The sequence below is a fragment of the Martes martes genome, assembly GCF_963455335.1.
Source record: "Martes martes genome assembly, chromosome: 12".
Classification (NCBI taxonomy): Eukaryota; Metazoa; Chordata; class Mammalia; order Carnivora; family Mustelidae; genus Martes; species Martes martes.
Window position 1 is genome coordinate 64,165,949 of NC_137900.1, and position 25,361 is coordinate 64,191,309.

A 25,361-nucleotide genomic window follows, 5' to 3' on the forward strand; every position below is an offset into this window, starting at 1 on the left:
GCATTTGTTTTGCAATCTGAGCTTTTGGGAACTTGCTTTAAAAAAAAAAAAAAAAGGAAAAGGGGAAAGTATTTTTCCTGGAAATAAACTTAGACATTCCAGAAGAATATATTGAACTTCATGAAGGAGAATGCCTTTAAGGTATGTTTAAAGAAAGAAGGGGAAACTCTATCAGGCCAAGAGAAAAAGAGTGGTCAAAGTGTGATATTATCGTCCAATGAGGACATTTGCTGTGGGAAGCTAAAGAAATAGGATCCAGCCTTTTAAAAATAATCTTTCTTTGTGATTATAAAAATAATGCACATTCAGTGTAGAACAATCTTAGAATGCAGAAAACTGCAAAAGGAGCAGAGAATCCCACTGCTCAGAGATCTCCACTGTTTACATTTTTGGCATATTTCTTTCTACTATGTATTGTTAGTGTGGGAGCGCGCTTGCGCACGCCCGCTGCTGCTTATAGATTTGTACCCTGCTTTTTTGATTTACCGTTACAGTAATTATTCTCCTTTAGTGTTGGTCTCTGAAAATGTGGTTTTGGATGGTCTCATAGCCTTTCTTCACCCAGCTGCCCCATGTGCCACATTTTCTTGTTGGACTGTTGGAATTGTTTATAGCTTTTTGCTGTTATAAATAATGTTACAAAGAAAAATTGCTACTGTGGGCTTCCTTCAGGGTATCTCTGATGGTTCCCTTAGGTGAGAAGTTCTTCAATATGTTGATAAGAGATTAAAGAGAAGAGGAACGTTTTGAAGCTCTGTGTAGGTTTGCCAGCTGGCACCCAGAACTCTTGTGATTTAAAGGGACACAAATAGAGAAAGAACCTAGGCATTCTAGAACAGTGGCCTTGAGCTTTGGGGTTTTGCAGAGCAGTGAACACACATAAACAAAAGCATTGAGGAGGGACAGACATCTGGTCCTGGCGTTATTTGGTCAAGCAGAGCTTTTTCTGCCCTCCTCCTTATTCCCATTCTGGAAGAAATACATATTAATACCAAACAGTAAGGATGTGATTTCACACGAAAGGACAGTTGTTTAAACTGAATAAAACTTCATTTTTGAAAACCTCGGTTTACTGTCCTTATTTCCATTCATTCTTCTTGGACCTGTGTACATTTGGATCTAAATTTTTGCTTTTTTTCTTAAATAAAAAAGTCTTTATTTTTAGGTTGCACAGAAACACATTTTTTTTTCATGGAGTATAAGCAATTAATTCTTTCCAAAGCTTCTAGTGGGCTCTGGCTCAGTGCTACATAGCTTTTCCATGCACCCTGGCTAATGAGTCAGGGGCTTTTAAAATGCAGATACACTTATTAATATGTTTATACATATATATGTTTTCCATTTGTCATAACATGTATTTGGAGGAGGGCTGTGATTTTGGAGGAAATGGGAAAGAGTGAGGTAGGAGAGGGACTTAGGGCCACTAAGCTTGAGATACATATTTTGAGAATCAGAATTGGCTTGGTGTTTGGACATACTGTTGGCAACATTAACATTTTTTCCTTCTTATTGTATTACATGTTTGATTTTGAAAAAATTCAAAGCCAGAGAAAATTTAAGAATAGCATAAGAAACTCCTGTTCATCCTTCACTGAGATCCATTCATTATCTTGTTCCATTTACTTAATTTCTCTCTCTGTGTGTGCTACAGTATTATATACATTTGAGTGTAAATTTCAGCAATAAATACCCTATAACCTTTGTTACTTCTGCATGCATTTTCTAGGGACGGGTTCATTCTCTCGTGATACCATGACATAGTTATCAAATTGAGGAAGTTTATACAATACTGCATTTTTTCAACTGTGCCAATTTTTGGAGCATCTTTTTCTCCCTGACCCAGTATCTAATTGAGAATCAAGGGTGATGTTTAGTTCTTGTGTCTGTTTAGGCCTCTGTCTGTCTCTTAGGACACTGGCATTTTTTAAGAGTACAAGGCCTGTTGGTTTATAAAACATCTCTCAGTTTGGGCTTAGCTGGAAGATTCCTTGTGATTTATTTCGGCAGATGCAGTACCATAAACTTAGTGACTTAAAGCAACAATAAACATTCGTGATTTCACATAATCTCTGTGGGTCAAGAATTCGGGAGTGGCTTGGCTGGGTGGTTCTGGCTCCGGATCTCTCATGAGATCACAGTTGAAAAAATGCTGTCCGGGCCTTTCATCATCTCAAGGCTTAATTGGAGCTGGAGGATCTGCTTTCAAGAGGACTCATCCCAGGGAGGATGGACAGTTGGGACTGGCTGTTGGCCAGAGGCCCTTGCCGCAGAGACCTCCCCATAGGATGCTTGAGCCTTCTTGCTCCACTGCATGGAGCTGGCTTCCCCCAGAAAGGGCAGTCCATGGGCGGGAACAAAGAGGAAACCTCAGCGCCTTAGGACCTGACCTTGGAAGACTCATATTCTCACTTCTGCTGCATTCTGACCCTGCACAGTGGCTTTAAACATATCCACAAAGTCTTTGCTCTCCTTCCCTTCAAAGGATGGAGCCTCCTTCTCCTCCCCCAGAGTGTGGACTGGACTCCCCTCTGGGGAGCACTGTGCTAAGTGACGGCTTCTGTGCATTGGGCTGGAAGTCTGTGGTGTCCAAGGACTCAGGTTCTGCTGCTGGGGCTGCTGGGGATGCCCTCTCGCTTCACGACACCAGAGCTGCCATGCTTCCAGCCTCGGCTGACTTTTCCTCAAGTGTCCAGAGCCAGGCCTGCAAACACAGCAGGAATAAGAATGTGAAGGGGGTTGAGAACCAGCCTCCCACAGAGTCTCCCGGAGAAGCCTATGCGAGAGCCATTCCAGTGACAGCCGTGCTCTCTGCAGAAACTGCCCTGATGTGTAGGAAGAGGACGTGCAGCGAGAGTCGGAGAGGAAGCACAGGAGAAATGGCCTATGGCTTGTCAGAAGGAGGGCTAGGCAGGGAGGGATGGTGTTGGGATCTTCACCTGAGCGTCCTGGGGGGTGGGAGCAAGCCAGGATCCTCGGACAAGGGCTCTGGGCCCAAGGACCTCAGCTAGGTACACACTCTCAGGCATTCTGTGAACCGCCCAAGGTATTCACCTCGCTGAGCTTAGTCTCAATAAATGCCAATGTAGCAAGTGTTTTTGAGTTCAAGTATTACATGTCATTAATTATGTCATTTTTTCATATGTAAACATTTCTGAGATTTGTAGACATCTTAAAATCAACACATCCTACAGTTAGGTGACATGTGTCCTTCTTTGAGATTCTTTAAAGAATGCTGTGTCTTCCAACCATGGGCATCTTAATTTTTATGAAATATTGTAGATTGGAGATATGGTAGCACTAAGGAATCGCTTGTTTTTTAAGGGTTTTCAGTTTTATTATGTTTTATTATTTAAAAAAGAGTCCTTATCCCTTAGATCTGTTGAAATATTTATGGATGCTATGCTGTGCTGGGTTTTGCTTGCACTAGTCTGGGATGGAGGGAATGAGGGAGAGCTTAGATGAAGCAAGATGGACTGTGCATTGAGAATTGTTGGTGTCAGGCAAAAGGTCCCGGGAGTTTCTTACAATATTCTCTCTACTGTTGGTATGTTTGAAAATGTTCTTAACGAAATAAAAGGAGAAACCCCACAAAGAAACAAAGTGCATACATAAAGAACTTTTTCTCTGCTTTTTGCAGGACTGGGTCCCTCGTTATTAAGGTCCCATCCTCGATGTCACCTCCTCTAAGAGGCCCTCCCTGATTACCTCTTCGGTGGTTACTCCCCTCCCCCCTTCCCACTCCCCTAAACAGTTGCTCTGTTTCGCATCCTGCTTTTCTTCCTAGCACCATCGCCTCCTGAAATTATTGATATGTTTGCTTACTTGATTATTGTCCCCTTGCATGTAAGCTCTGTGGGAGCAGGGGAGTTGTTGTTGTTTGAAATCCAGCACATAATAGGCAATCAGGAAATATTTGGTGACTGACGGGTAAGGGCCCACTGGTATATCACCGGGTCCCTGGTGGGTAGCCCACACAGCTGGCTTCACTCCTCACCCTGCTAGCTTCTGCATCTCTTGGATGTGCCCACAGCCTGTCTTTGAGGCATTCCTTTTCTGCCCAGGCTGCCTGACTGGTCTTCAGCCCATATGCCTTTCTTGCATTGCCAGCTCCCCCTTCCAGCCCCGGGGTCCTGCGGGTGCTCCTCTTGGGCTTCTGTTCTTACCCACTCTGGGTACTTCTTGCTGATGAGTTCCAGGCACGGCCCAATCCCTGGGATGTCCCTGGGAGTTTGTCATCAGCTACTCTGAGGAGAGAATTCTCTGTCAAGTAGGGAAACTTCCCTGTAAAGTAATAGGAAACCCTACTAAAGAAAGAGGAAGGAAGCTTATTGGTTCCTAACACTGCCAGTCAAGGCACATCCCCTCACTCGTACCCTCAAGGCCGCCACAGAGTGGACTAAGGGGTGGCATGGGTACTGGATGGAGAGTAGTCAGGGTCCTCTACGGAGCCCTTCCAGACTGTTCTAGCGTTCTAGCATTCTAGCGGTGGCTCCAGTTTCTGCGTTCCGCACAGGGCCTGTGGAAGCAGAGGTGCGGCCGGGGTGTGGGAGGATGCTGGGGAGGGCAGTGAGACTCCAGCCAGCAGCCAGAGTGCAGTGGCACCCGCTGGAAGGGATGTCTGGCTGGGGCCCCTCCTGCAGCCAGCAGCTGCCTGCACCCACGGGCCTGGGGACAGAAGGAGGACAGAGAGTTTGCCAGGTAGAGAAATGAGGAAAGGATGTTCCAGGCAGAGGGCATGGTCTGAGCACAGGCCTGACAGTTGGCCACGGGGTCAGAAGGGAGCAGACAGGCGAGAGAGCGATTGAAGAGGAGGAAGTGGCAGTCTCCCTCCCTCCTGGTCTGCTTAGCTTGTCTGACGCTCAAATCTGAAAATTGCTCTAAAGCTTAAAAACAGCATCCCACAGTTCAAACTTATAGGGTATCATTTTTGAATCTTTCTTAGAATCTGTTAAGGCTCCTAGTGGACCACGGGGGGCTCTGGAAGATGGCAGCAGATGATTTTCCATTACTGGAAGGAGGCCTCGAGACCGTGACCCATGTCCCCTTGGTGCCTCTCTCCCCAGCACCCCTGGTATGCAGCACGTTCTTGATTCCTGAAGCTGTCTTGTATCTGCAGGTGCAAAGAGAAGAAATATGATTATGATCACCTTCCCACGACATCTGTCATCATAGCATTTTATAACGAAGCCTGGTCAACCCTCCTCCGGACAGTCTACAGTGTCCTCGAGACATCCCCGGACATCCTGCTGGAAGAAGTCATTCTTGTAGATGACTACAGTGATAGAGGTCAGCCCCTGCCACGGGCTCATGGAGGGGCCTGGCGTTCTATGGCGGCACCTGGGAGGCCAAAGTGTGACTTCAGAGGGGTGGAACGGGTTTGGGCAGGATGGGCTTCCTGTGTCCCCCTGGACCTGGCTTTTGCCCTCAGGGGGGCCAGAGCCTGCTGGGGCTGGAGGGGTGGTGACAGCTCTTCCACATGTCTCTGCAGGAGACAGGGCACTTGGGAAGAGGGCCAATCTTATGTCTTGAAAGGTGAACAGTTTGTAGGCAGCAAAGGTGGAGGGAGGGGGTTCTGAGTGGAGGCACAGAAGGTAGAAGGGCTTGGGGGCACAGTGTCGCCTGGGTTGTGTAGTACTTGCCACTCGTTCAGGAAGGCGGGAGGAGCAGCTGCTTCATGGGGAACAGGCAAAGGAGGGATGTGAGACATGGGAAAGGATGCAGGCATTAGACCTGAGGTCAGATCGGGACTTTGTCCTGAGAGCAGGGAGAGCAAAGGTGGGATTTTAAGCAGGAGAGTGGTTTTGCCCTTTGAGGGATCCCTCTAGGCCCGAGATACCTGTGGGTGGAGAACGGTGTGCAGTGGAGCTCCGCAGGGAGGCCAGGGGCTATAGGGCTGGCCCAGGTGAGAGATGGAGGCTGGGAGTCAGGTGGGAGTAAAGGGGAGGGGCAGGAGGGGCATTTGAAACATGACACCTGCAGACTACTGGCTTGGATCTCTGGGTGAGTGGTGGTGCTGTCCCAGAGCTGGAAAAGCCACCCAGAGCAGGAGTGACGGGTCTGGGAGAAGAAGAGGGGCATTTGGCTTTGGATGTGTTGAGTTTGAGATGAGATCAAAAAGGGTCAGCCCTGGGGGTGCTTAGGTGGCTCAGTCGGTTGGGCGTCTGACTCTTGATTTCAGCTCAAGTCATGATCTCAGTGTCCTAAGATGAAGCCTGGCATGAGGCTCCACACTCTGCAGGGAGTCTGCTTGGGATTCTGTCTCTCCCTCTCCTCCACACGCCTTTCTTTCTCTCAAATAAATAAAGAAATAAATAAGTATTAAAAAGGTGGGGGGTGCAGCCCAAACAGGAGAAGAACTGAAGCCAGGGAGAAATATCCCATTGAGAGGCTGGCCGGCATCACTACCAGTGACCTGGGGTCCATAATTCACATGCAGTCCAGGGCTGGCCCTTATTTATTCAGTAAACACTTTTTGAGTTTCTCCTGTGTGCCAGGCACTGTTCTAGGTGCCAGGGATTCTGTGGGAAACACAAGTCCCTGCTCTCATAAACTCACATTCTGGTGGGTGGAGATGGTCTGTGAATGTGTAAAGAATAACGTAAGACAACACAATGTAAAATAGCATAGTATGACATAATAACATAGCAAATGTAACGCAGCAAGGTAGAGAGTGCTGCGAAACAAAAGCGGGAGCAGGAGAGGAAGTAGAGCTTGGGCACAGGCCCTCCTCCGGCTGGTGGAGGCCAGGAAGCCTCCTGGAGGAGGTGGTCTTAAGCCAAAAGCTAGGATGTAGAGGAGGCAGCCCAGAAGCCGCAGGTGTAGGCAAGAGCTGGGGTGAGCAGGCATTCCTCGGGGCCGACCATCAGCCAGTGGGGAGGTGACATGGGAGATGGGGTTGCAAGGGTGGGCGAGACCAGGCCAGTAGGGCCCTTGAAGCCACCATAAGGGGTTCAGGCTTCAATATGAGGCTGATGGGAGCCATCTGAGGGTTGTTGGGGGAACAGAGAGGTCCCTGGTTCTTGGGCTCACTGTTCTGCCCTGTGGGGCATCGCCAATGGATGGTTGGGGTGGAGAGGCTGCAGTCGTGCCATGTGCCACGTGTCACGTGATGAGCTGAGTGAGGGCCCCTAAGCTCAACTGAGGGGAAATGTCAAGGCTGTAGCCCATTTCAAGCCAAATGACAATCCCTGGGCCATGCAGAAGGGCATCCTGCTCCTGCTTCCTGAGCATCGAGTGCCTCAGGCTCTGGGCTGGGGCTGTCTGACTTCAAAGCCTGAAGTATGCGTCCTAACTGGTGGGTGTGTTTGGCTGCTCGCACAGAGACTCAAAATAACAGTAATTTCCGTGGGATAAAAATTGTTGTCTCTCACATCACACATCTGCATAACGGTCGAGGGCTCGTGTGGCGGGCTTCACAGTGTCAGGGCCCCAGCTGCTTCTGTCCTGCCGCTCCACGTTCTGCAGGGTGTTGTGTGGTCTTGTCTGCATGCCCCCGGCTGGCTCTTTGCCTTCTGCTCGCTCTCACTGGCAGAGGGTTTCAAGGGGCTGGGGAGCCAGACCTGGAAGCTGTCCTCATATCCCACTGAGCAGAATGGGCTCACTTGGCCGCACCTAGCTGCAAGGAAGGCTGGGAACGGTAGCCTATATGATGGGTGGCTGTGTGTACCCATGGGGACAGTGTCTGTCAGGCCTCAGCTGGCCTTCTCCATGACAGCATGCAGGCCAGGCTGGGGCTTCATGCTGAGTGATGCCCACTGGGCACTGAGTTCCGGAGTCAGGGTACCTGGGTCTGAGATGAGCTTTACCAGGAACCCGTCATGGCACCTGGGACAAGCCACTTGTCTTTTCTGAGCCTCGGTTTCTCATCTGTTAATGGGTTTCTCCACACTTATATCAGAGAGCGGTGAGGAATAAATGAGATTGTGCACAGGACAGAACCCCATGTCAGCCGGCACGTATAGGTGCACATTTCCATTTCCTCTGGTCCTTTCCTTCCAGGGCTGTTTTAGATCTGTATTGGTACTGGTTCTGGATCGCGCTGCACCGGCATCCCAGCTCCAACACCTTGCAGCTATGCAGCCTTGAGCAAGTCCAGTGTCAGCCTTGGCCTCAGCCCTAGTCAAGTGGGGTAACAGTTCCGACCTCCTCGTGGGGTCATTGCGAGGACTGAGATAAGGGCGGGTCACGGGCTAGGTCAGCGCCTGGCATATTGTTAGTGTTTGTTAAATGGTAACTTGTAATTTTACAAAACATTAAAAAACTGTAGGGTGCCGAAAACATTTCAGAAAGGTATTCGTTCAGAAGCAAAAATCAGATTCTTTATTTTATCCTCATGGGATGGAACAGCTCCTCAGCGGGCCAGGGTGTGGGATGAAGCCCTCCCCACATGGCTCCGTTCTCTCGCAGATGCCGGCGAGGGCGCCGTGGGGCTGAGGCTTCCCTCCCCCTCCTGGTGACTTGTAGAGTGGGCAACTTGCCCCCCCAGCCTGTAATGAGATAGGAGCCCTGCCCTGCCCCTCCTCTCCTTCCTGCCACCCTCTCTGTGTGTCCCTCTCAGTGGGAGGAAGGGGTGTCAGCCCTCCAGGGCATGGGAAGACAGTACAGACAGACATAATCCATAAAGGTGCAGGGAGGCCACACATGCATTTTCTTCCTTCCTTCCTTTCTTTCTCTCTCTCTTTCTCTTTCCTTCCTTCCTTCCTTCCTTCCCCTTTTATTGTACCTGCAATTTCATGTGTTTACTGGGCACTGCCACTGATTAGCTTTGCTTAGAAGTCATCTCCCTTATTTGTACTGGCAGCTTATTTGCAGTTATATTTAGGATTTTTTAAAAAATCAACCATTGAATGTTTTATTTATTTATTTCTGTGTGCGTGTCAGGAATATTTAGAGAAACATTTTTATAAACTCTGAAGCAACCTAGAACAGTTCATAAAATTTTCCCTTTGGTGATGATTGAGGACTTTCAGACAAAGCCTACATTGATGTGGGGGGATTTTCTTATTTTTTGTTTGCCCAATGTGTTCCCACCTACGTCCACGTGACCCACGGAGGGGTGTGAACCAGGGCCTCCAGCCCCTTACATGTGTGGAGTCACACGTCCTGGGGCCAGTCCTCGCTGTGGGCATGACCTTTCGAGTATTAATTTTTTAAAAAGATTTTATTTATTTGACAGAGAGAGAGAGCACAAGCAGTGGAAACCACAGGCAGAGGGAGAGAGGGGGAAGCAGGCTCCCCACTGAGCAGGGAGCCTAATGCGGGACTCGATCCCAGGACCCTGGGATCATGACCTGAGGTGAAGGCAGACGCTTAACTGACTGAGCCACCCAGGCACTCCACGACTTTTCAACTGCTAAAGCCTTATTTCCTCTTCTGCAGAATGCAATGAACACGTCCTCCTAACAAATTATGAATTTGTTTCACAAGGATGAGAGATTATACAGGAAAGCTCTGGGAGGCAGCGTTAAGCCTGTGGATTCAAGCCAGGGCCACCGGGTTAAAATCCTGGTTCCTTAGCTCCCTTGTTCTGGGAATTTGACACATTACGTAGCCTCTCTGGCCTCAGTGTTCTCATCTATAAATGGGGATCATTGTAGTACCTACCTCATGGGAAAGTTAGAAGACTCGCGTGACTTAGAGAGAAATCCCCTAGACGGTAGTTAGCACAGGAGGCCCTCTGCTGTTATTATTTAATAATATTTAATAATAGTTATTTAATAATAATAACTGCTGTTATTATTTCTATTACTGTGTCCAGGGAAATGTGCGCCTGAGAAAATTTACATTAACAGAAATATAAATAAAATTTGTTAACATCATTCCATATAAATTAAAATTTTATAACATATTACATAATTTACATAAGGAAACCAAATTTATATTAAGCCAGTTTTTCTGAAAAATTGTGGTTGGGCAGTTTTTGTTTTCTTTAATGTTCACAAGTCAGGGTGTGATGTGTTCTTGAGGGGGTAACGGCTTTGCTGAGACACATCCACATACCACATGCACCCATTTCAAGCACATAATTCAGTGTGCGTGTGTGCTGAAGGGGAGCATTGGGGGAGTTCTGGAATTCTTCTGCCCCTTTCTCTCTCAGCCTCGCCTGGCCTTACTGTGCGTCCAGCCTCGGTTCTGGGTGAGCTGAGGACATCCCAGGTGCAGGGCAAAGGAGGCTTCTGTCTGAACTGTTCAGTTTTCTTTTTTGGGATAGCAAGGCCCTGGAAGGGCATGGCTCGGGCTGTGTGGGGGTGACCCTGCTTCTCTGGCTTGCCTCCCCAGAGCACCTGAAGGAGCGCTTGGCCAATGAGCTGTCCAGCCTGCCCAAGGTGCGTCTGATCCGCGCCAGCAAGAGGGAGGGCCTGGTGCGAGCCCGGCTTCTGGGCGCTTCTGCGGCGAAGGGTGAAGTGCTGACCTTCCTAGACTGCCACTGTGAGTGCCACGAGGGGTGGCTCGAGCCGCTGCTGCAGAGGTGAGCGGTATGGGCTGGGGCCGCACATGGTGCAGAAGCAGAAACTCCTTTCCTGGGCATAAGGGGCTGCCAGGCACCTGGGCTCAGATGGCCCTTGGGCAGTCCTCTGTCATTGGGCATGATAACAGCCCTTGCCCCACAGGGCTGCAGAGGCCATTCAACAAATTAATACATATACAGTCCTTAGAACATGCTAGCATGTAGGAGGCCCTATTAGTGTTTCTTTTATTCCTACTTATTTTATGTGTTTACTGTGGAAGAAAAAAAATCAATTACACAGAATAACATGGTTTAAGAATATATATTTTGGCATATTTCCTTCAAGCAAGGCTGTCTTATCCATTATACCCCATGCCTACGATGCTTAGGACCCATGAACCTTTAACAGACCCCAAAAATGTTTTTACATTAATTTTTTTTCAATCAGAAGGAAAAAAAAGTGAGTATCAATAATGACTGTACATTAATGAATTTAGCCTGGATGGTGTTTGTCCTTATATCAACACAGTCATAAAATAGAGTTCTTAATGTATATATATATTTATGGAGCCATGAAAAGTCATAATACAGCCCTATCTTCAAGGACATGTCTCCTGCGGTCCCATGGCATGTTCCCCTGACCCTCCCAATCTGCCTGTCCTCCAAAACTACTGTCACTGGGCCCCCGCTTTTGTTCTCATCCCTCTTTCTCTCCCCATTTTCTGATTCTGCATCATAGCAGTCAGGAGCTGGACTGGCCAACTCGGAGCTCTGCCAGGTTGGGGAGGAAGGGTCAAGGTCAAGGTGGGGGGTCTGCCTCTGGTCCCTCCCTGTGGAGCAGGTGAAGGATTGGAGGACCAGGGTCTCTGCAGTTGGCAGACTGTTTTCCTGTGGCCTCTAGTGCTTTGGTGCCAGAGTCTGTCTGGAAGAACTGGGGACCCACTGATCTCCCTTCCTGTGCGAGACCAGGCTCCCCTCTGTTCTGCTACTTCTGCTGTCCTCGGTCCTGTCCCCTTTGGGTGCTGCAGCTGCCTCTTTCTCCTCCTCAGCTCTGCTGAGCTTCGCTAGCAGCAGGAACCCAGGGTTCCCCTGACCTGTGGTGGAGTCTGAGAGTATGTAGAACATGGTGACAGCTAAGACTTCCCTCTGGAACCTGGACCGTTGGGTTTGGCCTTCACCCCTTCCCCACTGTGCACACAGATGGCTGCCTTGAGGCCAGTCTAAAGGTAGCAATGCGCTAACGCTTCCCAGAATTCCGCTCCAGCCCATCCCCGGGAGGCAGCAAGGCAACCCTCCCCATAGACAAGTCCTTGTTCCATACCTCTAGACAAAAGCTGCGGAATTTGTAAAATATACCAGCTCCTGTACTCACAGCAGACTCTTTGGATCTGAATCTCTGAGGGTAGGCCTGGGCTTCTGGATGTTTCTGAAGCTCCCAGGGACCTAGGTGGGCACCAGAGTTGGCACACACTGGTCCCTTAGACTGTCCAACAGGAACAGTAACCCTGTTCCTCTGGGGTTTTTGGAAATAGATCTTTGGTTCCCAAGTCAGGTGTTGAGCTCCTGGTGTTTTCTGAGCTGTGGACTAGGGATGCCGGACAGCCCACGGCACGCAGCTCAGCCCTACACAACAAAGAATGGTTTAGCCCCAGATGCCAGTAGCACACTCCCCGTCCCCACCCCCACCATGGGGCACGCTGCTACTGGGCCTCCTCATTGTGCGACTCTGCTCCAGGGGCCTTTATGCCAATGCTGGCTCTCCCCAGTTTTTCTTTTTCTGTAAAAATGTGGCTTCCCTTGGTTCCGACCAGCTTGGTTGCAAGTCACAGGTTCTTATCTGTGCCAGGGGCTAAGGAGCTTCTTTGAGCATGCCCAGTGGGTCTGCCCTCAAATCTTTCAAGAGCACCCTCAGTTTATTGAAAGAATTGGGTGTTGGTAGGTCCCCAGTCTGCATCTTCCTCGCTTTAGCAAATTCGCAGGTTTTATTCACACCGTCTATCCCGAACACTTAATACCGTAATTCTTACCGAAGTGTAGTATTCACACCACCGACTTTCTCGTATTACTCTAAGGACTCTTAAAGCTCGAGTCTGCTTGATCTGTTTCTTCACACCATTGCTCTGTGGGACTTAGGATTTTAGTTCTCAGACTCTAGAGAAAACCCCCCTGAAATGGAACCCAGAGAAATCCAGTGTTCACACACAGCTCAGTCTCAACTCCTCTTACCTGATGTGTCGTCAAATGCAGAGTACCCACACGATGTGGCAGCGTGCTGAAGGACGCTTGGGTCTGCAGTCATGACTGGGGAGAGCAGCTGAAGCAGACACGTGGGCTGATACCTGCAGTGGGAAGTCAGCGTTTCTCGCTTTAATACTGTATGACATTTCACAATAAAAAGAATTAAAAGAATAGCAGTAGATCCAGGCTCTCTGTCAGTCATCTTTTACAAACGTTCCCTCAGGGAGTCCTTCCGTTAACCCAGTTAACTTCCGTTAACTGAGTAGGTATTGATGTGCCTGTGTTACCTACAGGCAATAGGCTCAGAGAGGTTAGGTGACTTGGCTAATGTCACACAGCAAATAAGAGGCAGGATTCAAATTTCTTTTCTAACTCCAAAGCTGATCCACTGGTCTGGGTGAATCTCTGTTCTGAAGGGGGACAATGATTTCTTGACATGAAGATGTTTCATTGTGATTACATGAAGAAACCTCTTGCCATCTTTAGACACTGGAAGTCTATTTTCTGTTCTAAAAGTGAACTTTGGTTTTCACATGTCTCGACTTTCATGGAGGGACTCAAGCTTGAGCAGCAGAGCCATAGACAGAATCAGAATATGAAAGCTGTGGGACCTTCCGTCTTCAGGCCAGAAGCCTTCCTTCCTCAGCTTCCCCCGTCACCCGAGCATTCCCTCTGATGATCACCTTCCAGGGTGTGATGTGGCCGCAGGCCTTTCTCACACAAGTGCTCCTCCTTCCTCGTGGAAGGAGGAAGAGATCTCATCCCCAAGCTCCCTTCTCATTCCCCGGCCACCTGTCTGTGCAGAGAGGCACATGGGGTGTCCTGGTGTTCACAGGATTGGCGAAGAGGAGTCAGCGGTGGTGTGCCCTGTGATCGATGTGATTGACTGGAACACGTTTGAGTACCTGGGCAACCCTGGAGAGCCTCAGATCGGCGGCTTCGACTGGAGGCTGGTGTTCACGTGGCATGTGGTCCCCGAGAGGGAGAGGGTGCGGATGCGGTCCCCCATCGATGTCATCAGGTGAGGGGGGACTTCCAGGATCTCACTCTTGGATCGGGCCTTGTTGTGTCTGGCTGTCATGTCAGGGAGGGCCCCTGGGAGGGCAGGTTGGCTCTTGCTCCCTCATTTTCTCCAGAGCATTTGTTTACTTTTATTGAAAAGCTTTGCTGCAGGGTACCTGGGTAGCTCAGTTGGTTAAGCGACTGCTTTTGGCTCGGGTCATGGTCCTGGAGTCCCGGGATCGAGTCCTGCATTATGCTCCCAGCTCCACGGAGAGTCTGCTTCTCCCTCTGACCTCTCCCCTCTCATGCTCTCTCTCACTCTCTCTCTCAAATAAATAAATAAAATCTTTTAAAAAAAAAGCTTTGCTCTACACATGAATTTTATATTGGTATACTTTATTGATTGATTTACTTATTTAAAAAACTGTGGTAAAATGTGTATAACATAAAATTTCCCACTTTCACTGTTTTTAAGTGTCAGTTCAGTGGCATCAAGCACGTTCACAATATTGTACAACTATCACCTTTATATACTTCCAGGACATTTTCATTGTCCTGTCCAGAAACTCTATACCCATCAAGCAATGACTTCCTTTTCTCTCCTCCAGCCCCTGGTAACTACTATTCTACTTCCTGTCCCTATGGATTTTTCTAATCTAGATTGCTCATATAAGTGGGATCACACAACACTTGTCTTTTGTGTCTGGCTTCCTTTACTTAACATCATGTTTTCAAGCGTCTTCTAGAACTCCATTTCTTTTTCGTGGCTGAATAATATTCCACTGTGTATACACCCATTTTTGATTATCCATCCACCTGCTGACGGACCCTTGGGTTGTTTCTACCTTTTGGTTATCATAAACAGTGCTGCTGTGGATGTTGGGATACTGTTATCTGTTTGAGTCCTTGTTATCAGTTTTTTGGGGTGTATACCTAGGAGTGCAATTGGTGGGTCATATGGTAATTTCAAGCTTAACATTTTGAGGACATGCTGTCAGGCTCTTTTTCAACTGGGTAGACCTGGGGCTGAATGGGCTACCTTTGACCAGTGAGTGAGCCTGGGTCTGAGTAGAGTGGGCTTAACGGGGGCTCAGTTGCTCTCTCCTTCGTTGAGGTCTTGATGTGATAGCATGGCTTCTTCCTCCCTTTCCAAGTTCAGGACCAAATGGAAGGCAAATATGGGAATGAGGGGGATGGAAGTCAAACATCAGCTTTATTGCTGGTGAATTGAGCTGCAAATGGTGTCTTAGATCAGCACCCTTGTTCGGCAGGTGGGCTTCCGGAACTTCCACCTGAGCTCTGACCCTGAGCTGACTCACTGCTGAGCAGAAGGAAACACCTGTGGGAATGGTGTTGAGAGATGGGGGGAAGAGAGATGAATGGAGCCAAGTCATGTCCAGCCTGGAAGGCCAAGAACAGGGCTTTGGACTTTACCCTGAGAGGGTAGAAGCTGCTGGAGGGATTTGAACTGGAAATGACCATTGCCTGTTGCATTCTTTAAAGGTTGCTGGATGCCACGTGGTGGGGCAGAGGGCGCGAACATCATTAGGAGGCATCGTAGTCTTCCAGTCAGAAGGGATGGTGCAGGAGGAGACGGAAGGAAGTGAAGGACTCTGGGGATGTTGCAGTGGAAGAATTGCAAGAGACTCAAGGAGAATGCGGGAGGGAGAGATTGGGTGATGCTCAAGTTCCTATGGGAGTCCTGACCATGGGATATCCTACCCAAACTTTCACTGAACAGATTTGTAAACTGAGGCTCAGAGTAGGAAGGATCCTATCTAGGTTCACCTAAACAGCTTGGATCGCTGACCTGAACTCCCATGCCCCCCCCCCATTACACACACAGGTACTCAGGGATGTCATGGCCAACTCCCCTTCCCTTCCTGTAATATCCCTGGGCCTCAGTTTCCTCACCTGTGAAATAGATACCAGCATATCCACTCTGCCTCTTTCTCAGACTTTTAGGATGAACACACATGGAAGAGCTGTGTAGTCTAGAGCTTTCCCTTCCACAAGGAATCTTGCTGTCCTTTTCCCGTTGGGCCAGCGCTTGCAGCGCAGGGAAAGCCAATACTTTGTCAGGGGCCAGGATCGCTGCTGGAAGACCTTAACATTTGTAGACAGTCAGGCTCTTAATGAAGTTTAGTTCTCTATTTCCGAATGCGCCCTTTTGTATCTGCGTCTCCTGGTGTGTTGACCCTACAGCTTTCTGCTGTGGTAGGATGGAAGCCTTGGGCCCTTTCTGGAACATCAGGCCAGGTGAAGAAGCAGGCCAGTGCTGGCCATCTGGGTCCTGGAGGGGAGGCCACTCATACAGGAGAGGAACGGGCCCTGGGGGAGCTTTAAGATGAGACAGCGTTGCCTTCCATGGTCCATAGCCCTAAGGGCAACCATGCTCGCCCTCCCTGTGACTGTACGGCCAAGTCCACCGAAGCAAGGCACTAGCCATCTTCTTGGGGAGCACTTCTCTCTCCTTGACTCCCCTTGTCTGTGCTTCTAGAAGGACGAGGTTTTCTCTCACCCTCAGGCCTCTGCTCATGCTGGTGTCTTCTTGAAGAACCATTCCATTCCTCTTCTCTGCCAGCTCCCCTGTGTTCTTCAGGCTGAGCCCTACCCACCTGCCCCAGGCCTCCCTCTGTGTGCCCGCAGGGCTCTGGCTTGACCAAAGTGCTCTCACACACAGTGCTGGTTGAGATGTCCAGGAGCTTCCCCAGAGCAGGGACCATGAGGCACATCTCTGCCTCCAGGCTCAGCTTAGCACCTGGCACAGAGCGTGAACTCAGGACGTGCTTAGAGATCGATGGGCAGCCAGAGGGCTTGGGGCGGGGAGGAGTTCAACTGTCCTGGCTTCCTGCCGTCATTCACATCGCAATATGGTTCTCACACTCTTCTAGGTCTCCAACGATGGCTGGAGGGCTGTTTGCTGTGAGTAAGAAATATTTTGAATATCTGGGGTCTTATGATACAGGAATGGAAGTTTGGGGCGGAGAAAACCTGGAATTCTCCTTTAGGGTAAGTATTCCAATTTTCTCTTTGGACTCATTCTTAACCTGTTCTCTCTCTCTCTCTCAATCTCTCTCTCTTTGAGAATGATGGGATTTGCTAGGAGACCCTGGTAGACTTTTCCTTCACATTAGCAAATTTTATCTACCAGTCCTGAAATATGACAGTAGTGGCATAGACATCCTATAAACATGCTTGTCTTCTTGTTTGAGCCTTGAAAAAAAACGTACTTTTCATAGATTTAGGGCAAGGGAGCCTCTCCCTTGAGAAGTCACCTAGTTCTTTTCTCCCACTAAAACAGGGAGGAACTGGGGCCCAGACAGGGGAGGTGATGGCGTCAGGGTCACCCAAACAGTGAGTGGCAGACACTGGGCTCAAACACAGGCCCCTGCCTCCCGACCCCATCTTTGGGAACCTTGAGTTGCTTAATTACTTGTGAAGTACCTTGTTTGGTGCCATAACTTTCCAGCTTTGCCACACATGAGAATTGTTAGGGAGACTTGCTAAAAAGGCAGATTTATAAGTACAGTCCCCAGAAAGTCAGCTTTGATGGATTTTCAGTTGGGACCAGGAATCTGCTTTTTGGAACAAGCCCACCTACTGGTTCTGCTGTGTGCGACCCCCAAATGCCCCTTGGAGAGACTGCTAACATTTCAATGCGGTTTCCAGTTCAAATCCTGCATTTTAAAGTATCAAAAATTCATTTCAGTGTCTGTACTTTTTAATAGAAAAAAGTTATTTTTCTGTAGATTTTATTTATTTGATAGAGAGATCACAAGTAGGCGGGGGGTGGGGTGGGGAGAAGCAGGCTTCCCGCTGAGCAGAGAGCCTGATGTAGGGCTCGATGCCCGAACCCTGAGATCATGACCTGAGCCGAAGGCAGAGGCTTAACCCACTGAGTCTCCCAGGTGAATAGAAAACTTAAAATAGAAAAACTTTAAGTTTCAATAATGTTTCCTGCTTTGAAAGAGTTTATAAGAATTGGCCCTCCCCCAAAGACTCACATCCCGCATTCTAAGTACCAGATCCTATCCCTGGTCACACATCCTGGGGACAGCGGGGTGTTCCCAACCATCTGCCCCTGCCATCAAATGCTCTCAGACAAGACAGCCTGGTGAGGTGTTGGGTGTGCTTTTAATGGTCTTTCTGCCTCTTCCCTAGGTGTCAGGCTGCTCTGCCTTCCTCTAGAAGCTCTTCCTTTCTCCCTTCCAAACCTCTCTTCTTACTTGCTGCTTTCCTATCTTCTGTGGCTAGGAGACCAGGTAAAGAGCCTGTGTTTTACATGATGAGTAAATGGGTTCCTGGTGAGGTCAGCTATGGGAGCTCCTTGGGTCAAGGGTATGAGCTTTAGTGCATGGACTGCAGGGTCTCGCTTCTGATGGCTTATTCGTCTTCGGGGCTATGTTCTTGCTCTTTGACTGTGTTCTGCATGTGCTGGGGAGGTGGCCTCCTGTCCCGTGGAGGGTGAGGCCCCCGCTGTGTTCATCGTGACATCTATGTGCCCAGCCTCCTGGCTGCGGGCATTGTGGACCCATAGCCTGCCCCCCACTCACCTGCCGGCCTCCTCCCTGCTCTGTGCACAGATCTGGCAGTGCGGTGGGACCCTGGAGACACACCCCTGCTCGCACGTTGGCCACGTTTTCCCCAAGCAAGCTCCCTACTCCCGCAACAAGGCTCTGGCCAACTGCGTCCGAGCCGCCGAAGTGTGGATGGATGAATTTAAAGAGCTCTACTACCATCGCAACCCGCATGCCCGCTTGGTGAGTTCCCTGGCCCACCTGCGCCCCCCCGGCTGGCTGTCTCCAAACCAAAGAAGCCGATTCTGGCTTCCCCCGCCCCCAGCGAACTGGTTCCAGAAATAGAGACTAACTCAAGCACCCATGATACAAGTCTGGGAAACCTTTATTCCTCCCACTTAGAATAATGCCAACAGTTGCTTCTCATTAGTCACAGTAATGATGGTCTGTGCAGTCATCACCAACCCTGATTTCCAGACTACTGAACCACACTCCCCCCTGGGGTACTGTGGGGCTAGGTTCCCGCATGCCTCCTGCATGGCCTGGCGTTTTTGCCAGCTGATCAACACCTAACTTGGTTTCATGTGTACTTCTGTTGAAAGACATTATGATGTACATATTGTCGATTCTTTATACCAGAATCACGGCCAACAGCACTGTAACACATGCCCGAGCGAAGCCCATCCCACCCATGTAATTTCTCTGTCAGGCCCAGTGTGGCCTGCTAGGTGTGACTAGGAATCCTAGCCTGCCCTCCAGCATGGTGCTTGGGGGGGCTTTTGAACAGTGATGTCACCAACACAGAGCGGCAAAACCTGGAAAATGTGGCACTAGGCAGATCCCAAACAGGACACTTGTTGACAGTACGGGAACTGAGACATGATCTCAGCTAGGAGTGTCCTGTGGGGTGACTGATTTCTGGCCACTCTGCTCATGTCTGCGAGTGACGGAGAAGGTGTGGAACTACAAGTACTGATATTAGGGTTACAAAGAAATTTCAGCGAGTAGGTCCACTGCCTCTGCACAGGCCAGCTCTCTACAGGCCCCGGCACAGGGTGCCCACCTGTGTCAGCATAACTGAGAGGGCTGCTTGGCAAGATGAGATGTGCTGTAAACACTCTCGATTCTGGCCACTTGAGGAAAATCTCTTCTGAATCCTTAGCGAGCCCTTCAGGATAGCTGTGAAATTCTCATTTTTTAGATGACAGAAGGGAAGCTCAGAGAGCTTGCCCAAGGCCTTGTGGGCAATGCAGACAAATCTGGGCCTGGGGTGTGTGCCCTCCCATGGATCCCTCTCCCTGCTGTGCTGAGCCCTGTGAAGCTGCCCCGACCTCCCCCTTGGCCCCTCTCCACCTCTGGACGCCAGGGTCACGGCTTCCTCTGTCCTGCCCATGGCCACAGGATGGAAACATCAGCTCCTTCCTCTAACCCAGGCTGGAAGCCCCAGTTCCCTCTTCCTGAGGATTCCCAAAGAATAACATAGGGTCACGGCATATGCCTTTGGTCTGGATGATGCCTGGGGCCCAGTGTCAAAATGGGTATCTGGTTGAAGGGTAGGACTCCATGACTCACCAAACAAAGAACCGCTGGGAAATAAGTAAAAATCTGAAATTTTACTCAGCCAGTTTTCTATCATTACCATTTTGCTATCTAGCTTGTCACACTTTGATAGTCTAGCATCATGGGGCAGGGACAGTAACATGTCAGCCCTCAGCTTTGTGCCTCTGGCCGTGCTAAGTAGACGCTTGCTTTTATTCAGTTACAGGGAAGTTCTCAATCCTTGGTCTGGTCCAGAAAACTGACCTCCCACCAGTATTTATCATCGCGGCGCTTTGCGCTCGCCACTCCAAGTATATGTTCCAACGTCAGTATGTTGAGCACATGAGGTCTTTGAGCGTGATGACATCGAGGATGCTTGACCTGTGTTTGAAAGTGCACGCTCAGGTATCAGTCGTCTAGAAGGTCCTGGTGTACGTGCTCTATGGATGGTCGCTGGTCTGGGATCACGCGCTCACCAACGGGCAGGCCCGGGACCCAGCGTGGCCACAGGACCTGGCGGCTCACAGACTTCATCACCAGGCGCTTTGTGTTGTGTAGCTGGCTGCGCCTCCCTGAAGCGAGGACCCCTGAGAAGGCAGTCATTTGTGTGACCGTCTCGGCTGCCGGGGAGCGGCAGCTGTGTCTGAGGCTGGTCTGAGCCTCTGAGCCTGCTTGAGGCCTGGCGCTCTGGAGGTGCTCGTTGCTGCCGAGGAAGGGAGCGTCCGTGGACAGGGGGCCGCAGGGACTCACTGTCTGTGCTGTTTTCTCAGGAACCCTTTGGGGATGTGACGGAGAGGAAGCAGCTCCGTGCAAAGCTCCAGTGTAAGGACTTCAGGTGGTTCTTGGAGAATGTGTACCCAGAACTGCATGTGCCTGAGGACCGGCCTGGCTTCTTCGGGATGGTGAGCGAGGCGGGCACGTAGCAGGCTGGGGGTTTCCTGATCAACAAATCCTGGCCGAGAAAGGCCCCTTTACAGGGACTGCTGGGCTTCCTCTCCCTCCCTCCCCTCCTGCATTCAGGCACTGTCTTTCCTGCTCCCCATGTCCGGGCCTCTGGTCCAGAATGTCAGTACTAGAAGCCACCTCCAAATTGGTGAGTATAAGCCTCCCATTTTATAGATGAGGAGACTGAGGCTCACTTAGTGCTTCCACGTCCAGTGTTAGTCACCTCCCTTCAATCTTCAGTGGCTGGACCAGTTAGTAATTCCCTACTCAGGGATTCATAAAGGCAGTAACGGAGGGAGATGAGTCACTTCTGTTATTTTAAAGAACCTGAAAGAAATGTTTCTGGGACGAAGTCAACTAAAATGTCCAGTGCTTTTGGCTTTTGGCTTTTGGGAGGAAATACACCAACTTAGGGAGGTCTCCTGTGTCGTGTTGATCAGAAGGGCCTGTGTTCTATTCTGGAAGTCTTTGATAAATGCAAAGCAGGACATCCTATGGCCAACTAATCTTCGACAAAACAGGAAAGAATATCCAATGGGAAAAAAAGCTATTCTCTTCAACAAATGGTGTAGGGAAACCTGGACAGCCACATGCAGAAGAATGAAACTGGACCATTTTCCTATACCATACGTAAAGATAAACTCAAAATGGATGAAAGACCTAAATGTGAGATAGGAATCCATCAAAATCCTAGGAAATAACAGGTGTTGGTGAGGATGTGGAGAAAGGGGATCCCTCCTACACTCTTGGTGGGAATGTAAGCTTGTGCAGCCACTTTGGAAAACAGTATGGAGGTTCCTCAAAAAGTTAAAAACAGAGCTATCCTACAACCCAGCAATTGCACTACTGGGTATTTATCCAAAGGATACAAACATAATGATTTGAAGGGGCAATGTCCACAATAGAGCAGCAATGTCCACAACAGCCAAACTATGGAAAGAGCCCAGATGTCCATTGACAGCTGAATGGATAAAGCAGATGTGGTGTGTACATATATGTATTGATTAGAATATTACTCAGCCATCAAAAATAATGAAATCTTGCTTTCTGCAGTGAACTAGAAGGTATTAAGCTAAGTGAAATAAGTTAATCAGAGAAAAACAATTGTATCATTTCACTCATATGTGGAATTTAAGAAACAAAACAGATGAAGATAGGAGAAGAAAAGGAAAAATAAAGTAAGATGAAAACAGAAAGGGAGGCAAACCGTAAGGGACTCTTAACTCTAGGAAACAAACTGCGGGTTGCTGGAGGGGAGGAGGGTTAGGGGATGGGGCTGCTGTTAGGGTGATGGACATAAAGGAGGGGCGATGATGTAATGAGCACTGGGTCTTATATGAGACTGATGAACCACTAAATTCTGCCTCCGAAACTAAAAAGAGAGAGAGATAGAATTGCAAGCACATTGCATGGAACATGCGTTCTCCACGACTGTGAACTAAATCAGAACCAATTACACCTTCAGTCACCTAAAAAAAATAAAAGCAAACACCGTGAACAACTATCTCCTAATAGGTGGGGTCTCTTGACTGTTTCTAACTCTCTGCCTCTTTTGATGAAATTTTCACTCAACCAACGTATTTGTGTTTAAGAGTGTCTATAACTTTCAGAATACCCCAACTTTAATATTTACATGGAGTTTACCCTGTGCTAGGCACTGCTCTGGGCATCGGGGTTTGATGGTGGAAGGACAACCACTATCCCACCTTCAAGAAGAGTATTGTCTATGAGGGAGGTGGACATTAAATAAATAATCATGCACACAAAATAAATACAGAGCAGGTCTTTAATGCATTAAATTCAATTTTCATTGTGAAAATGTCCAAGCAGAGAGTGTGGTGTAAGGAACCCTGTCCCGAAGAATGTAGAATCATCATGATTTCGCCTCCCCTGCTTTCTGGCTCCTCTGCTCCCTCCTCTCACAATTTTTCTTTGCTCAGGCACACCCTGGGCATCATGTCATCTCAGTCCTGGTCACTGTCACATGCATGTCTGTGTGAATATGATCTCACACAACCACAGACCATTATCACACCCAATCTGAGGAGCAATCATTTCTTCATTTCCTTTCCTAGCAAGCCCTGATCAGATTCCCCCAATTTTCCACATCTTTCTCGGGGTAGTTGACTTGTTCTGATGGGGATCAAACCTGGTCTACCCATTGTGTTTGGCTGCCATGTCTTTCCTCCCAGGACTCTTTGAGCTAAGGCAGACCTCTTCCCTTTCTTCCCCTCCTTTAGCTGATAACTGTTAAAAAACAAAAACAAAAACAAAAAACCAGCATCTGTTGTCCTGTAGAAAGTCTCACCCTTGGGGTTACCTCATTACCTCCCTGTGGGTCTTTTAAATGGTGCCTCTCTCACCCATCCTTCGTAAACTAGAAATGAGGTTTAAAGCCTTGACTGGAGTGGGAATTGACCTTTTATGGCAAGGACACTTCCTGGATGCACTCTGGGTTCCAACTGCGTCAACAGTGGGAGCACCTCATCTCTGGTCTCCTGCCTCTAGTGACAAGGGAGCCTCTCCCAGACCAGGTGCTCTCAGGGGCCATTCAGCCTTCTGTCTCCTGTTTCTGGTGGCTGTTGACCATCATGGCCTAGGCTCATATTTCTTCTTAAATATGGAAGGCTTCACAAATTTGCTTGTCATCCTTAAGCAGGGCCCACCCTGATCTTCTCCACATCGTTCTAATTTTAGCATATGTGCTGTGCAAGCGAGCCCTAGACCCGTATTTCAAATGGCATTGCCAATTGGGGCTTTTTCTAGTGCTTTCGTTCCTTCTGCGCCATTAGCTGAGATTCTTCTGTAAAGAAGAATGTTCCCTCGCTAACCAGGAAAGTTTGGTATCTACGAAATTCAGAGTTCATTCAGAAAAGGCGTAACCCATTTTTCAGTCTTTCTCTTTATTTGCCTGTTTTCAGGGTAAGAGTTGGTGCTCCAGTTTGCTCCAATGGGACAGAATGGGTTGTTTTTGTTTGTTTGTTGGCTTATTTGCGTTTTGGCTTTTTCTTTTCTTGAACAGCATTGTAAACCAATGGGCTTTTATATGGCCAATATGCTTCAGTCAATTAGTCTGGGGTGTGTGAGAGTGTGTGTGTGTGTGTGTGTGTGTGTGTGTGTGTGTTTTAACTGCTCAGGTTGCCTGTCTTTGGCTAGTGAGAATCTCTTTATTTTGGCTTCTAGGATCTTGACCCCTTCTGTTGGTTTGATCGCTTCCTTGATTCTGGCCACGCTTGTCTTCTCCATCTGCTGCCATCCTTCCCGGAAGCCCCAACACTTTCTGTGGGGGGCAGTGGTCAGAGCCCACAGTCTGGATGCCAGTGATGGTCTTTGTCTCTAGAGCACACACCACAACTGAAACCCAATGCTAGCCACATAAGTAATGGGACATTTTTTAGTAGCCATGTTTTTAAGAAAGGAGCAAGTAAAGTTTATAATATATTTTAATGCAGTTTTAATTTATTTTAATATCCCCAATATTATTAGCTTTAACACTTGTTTTCACATTGAGTCTTGAAATCTGCTGTGTATTTTATCTTTACAGCGTGTCTCACTGTGGACTTAGCCCCTGTCAGTTGCCCTGTGGCTGCATGCTGCCAGGGGGTACTGTGTGGGACAGCCCAGCACTATAGCTTTTCAGTAGGCAGAGAAAGGAAATGTGTATTTTTGAGAAACAAATTGTGAGCTCATACTGATATCTCAAATTCAAATGTAATCTTACAGGATTTTTTTCTTCTTTGATATTACACTTGTATTTCTTCTTCTTTTTTAAGATTTTATTTATTTATTTGACAGAGAGAGAGAGAGAGCGTGAGCACAAGCAGGGAAAGGGGCAGAGAGAGAGGGAGAAGCAGGCTCCCCACTGAGCAGGGAGCCTGATGTGGGGCTCCATCCCAGGACTCTGGGATCATGATCTGAATCAAAGGCAGATGCTTAACCAACTGAACCACCCAGGCACCCCAATACTTATATTTCTTTTTTCTTACATTGAAAATCTTAGTTTTAAGAAATATCCACATATTACTTATTTGCTTTATCTTAAACTTTTATTTTTTTATATTTTATTTTTGAAGATTTTATTTATTTGACAGACAGAGATCACAAGTAGGCAGAGAGGCAGGCAGAGAGAGGGTGGGGAGCAGGTTCCCTGCTGAGCAGAGAGCCTGATGCGGGGCTCAATCCCAGGACCCTGAGATCATGACCTGAGGCTTAACCCCCTGAGCCATCCAGGTGCCCCTATCTTAAACTTTTATTTAAAGTAGTTTCAAAATAATAACACACTGACAGTGTGATACTAAATGAGGTTTAAGATTTCTTTGCAGATCTATTTGTGTGTAGAATATAGTTCACTAAGGAAATGTAATCAAATATGAGATAGTCTAAAAAAATAGGATGTTCTAAAGTTATTTAATATCATTTTTTCTGTGTCTCACCAACATAATACAGCTGGCTTAGTTAATCTCAGTTTCAATCATTAGAGGTTCCCCCCTCTCCTTTAGTGTTTTTGTAGTTTCTTCCAAATCTTTCTGAACATAGGGAGTTCATTTGAGGTCAAGGTCCTTTGGTGGTCAAGACATAGCTAGATGACATTTGAACCCTTCCAAGTCTAAGATGCTCTGATTATTCTAAACATCTCCTATTCCCAGATTCCTTCACAAAGCAAAGAAACT

At 48.3% G+C, this 25,361-nt stretch overlaps 1 protein-coding gene across 2 annotated transcripts in view; it reads left to right on the forward strand.

Moving 5' to 3' along the window:
• The window catches only part of GALNT12 (polypeptide N-acetylgalactosaminyltransferase 12), a gene marked incomplete at its 5' end in the record, with an annotated part of 37,107 nt that overhangs the window by 7,227 nt on the left and 4,519 nt on the right, over nt 1-25,361 (forward strand). The window contains 6 exons of one of the 2 annotated variants that reach the window (XM_080820280.1): nt 5,117-5,286; nt 10,279-10,468; nt 13,521-13,706; nt 16,582-16,699; nt 18,274-18,450; nt 20,517-20,648. In XM_080820280.1, coding sequence (XP_080676406.1) covers nt 5,117-5,286; nt 10,279-10,468; nt 13,521-13,706; nt 16,582-16,699; nt 18,274-18,450; nt 20,517-20,648 — 973 coding nt within the window. The remainder of the gene's footprint in view (nt 1-5,116; nt 5,287-10,278; nt 10,469-13,520; nt 13,707-16,581; nt 16,700-18,273; nt 18,451-20,516; nt 20,649-25,361) is intronic. The other variant, XM_080820281.1, reaches the window with a different exon arrangement.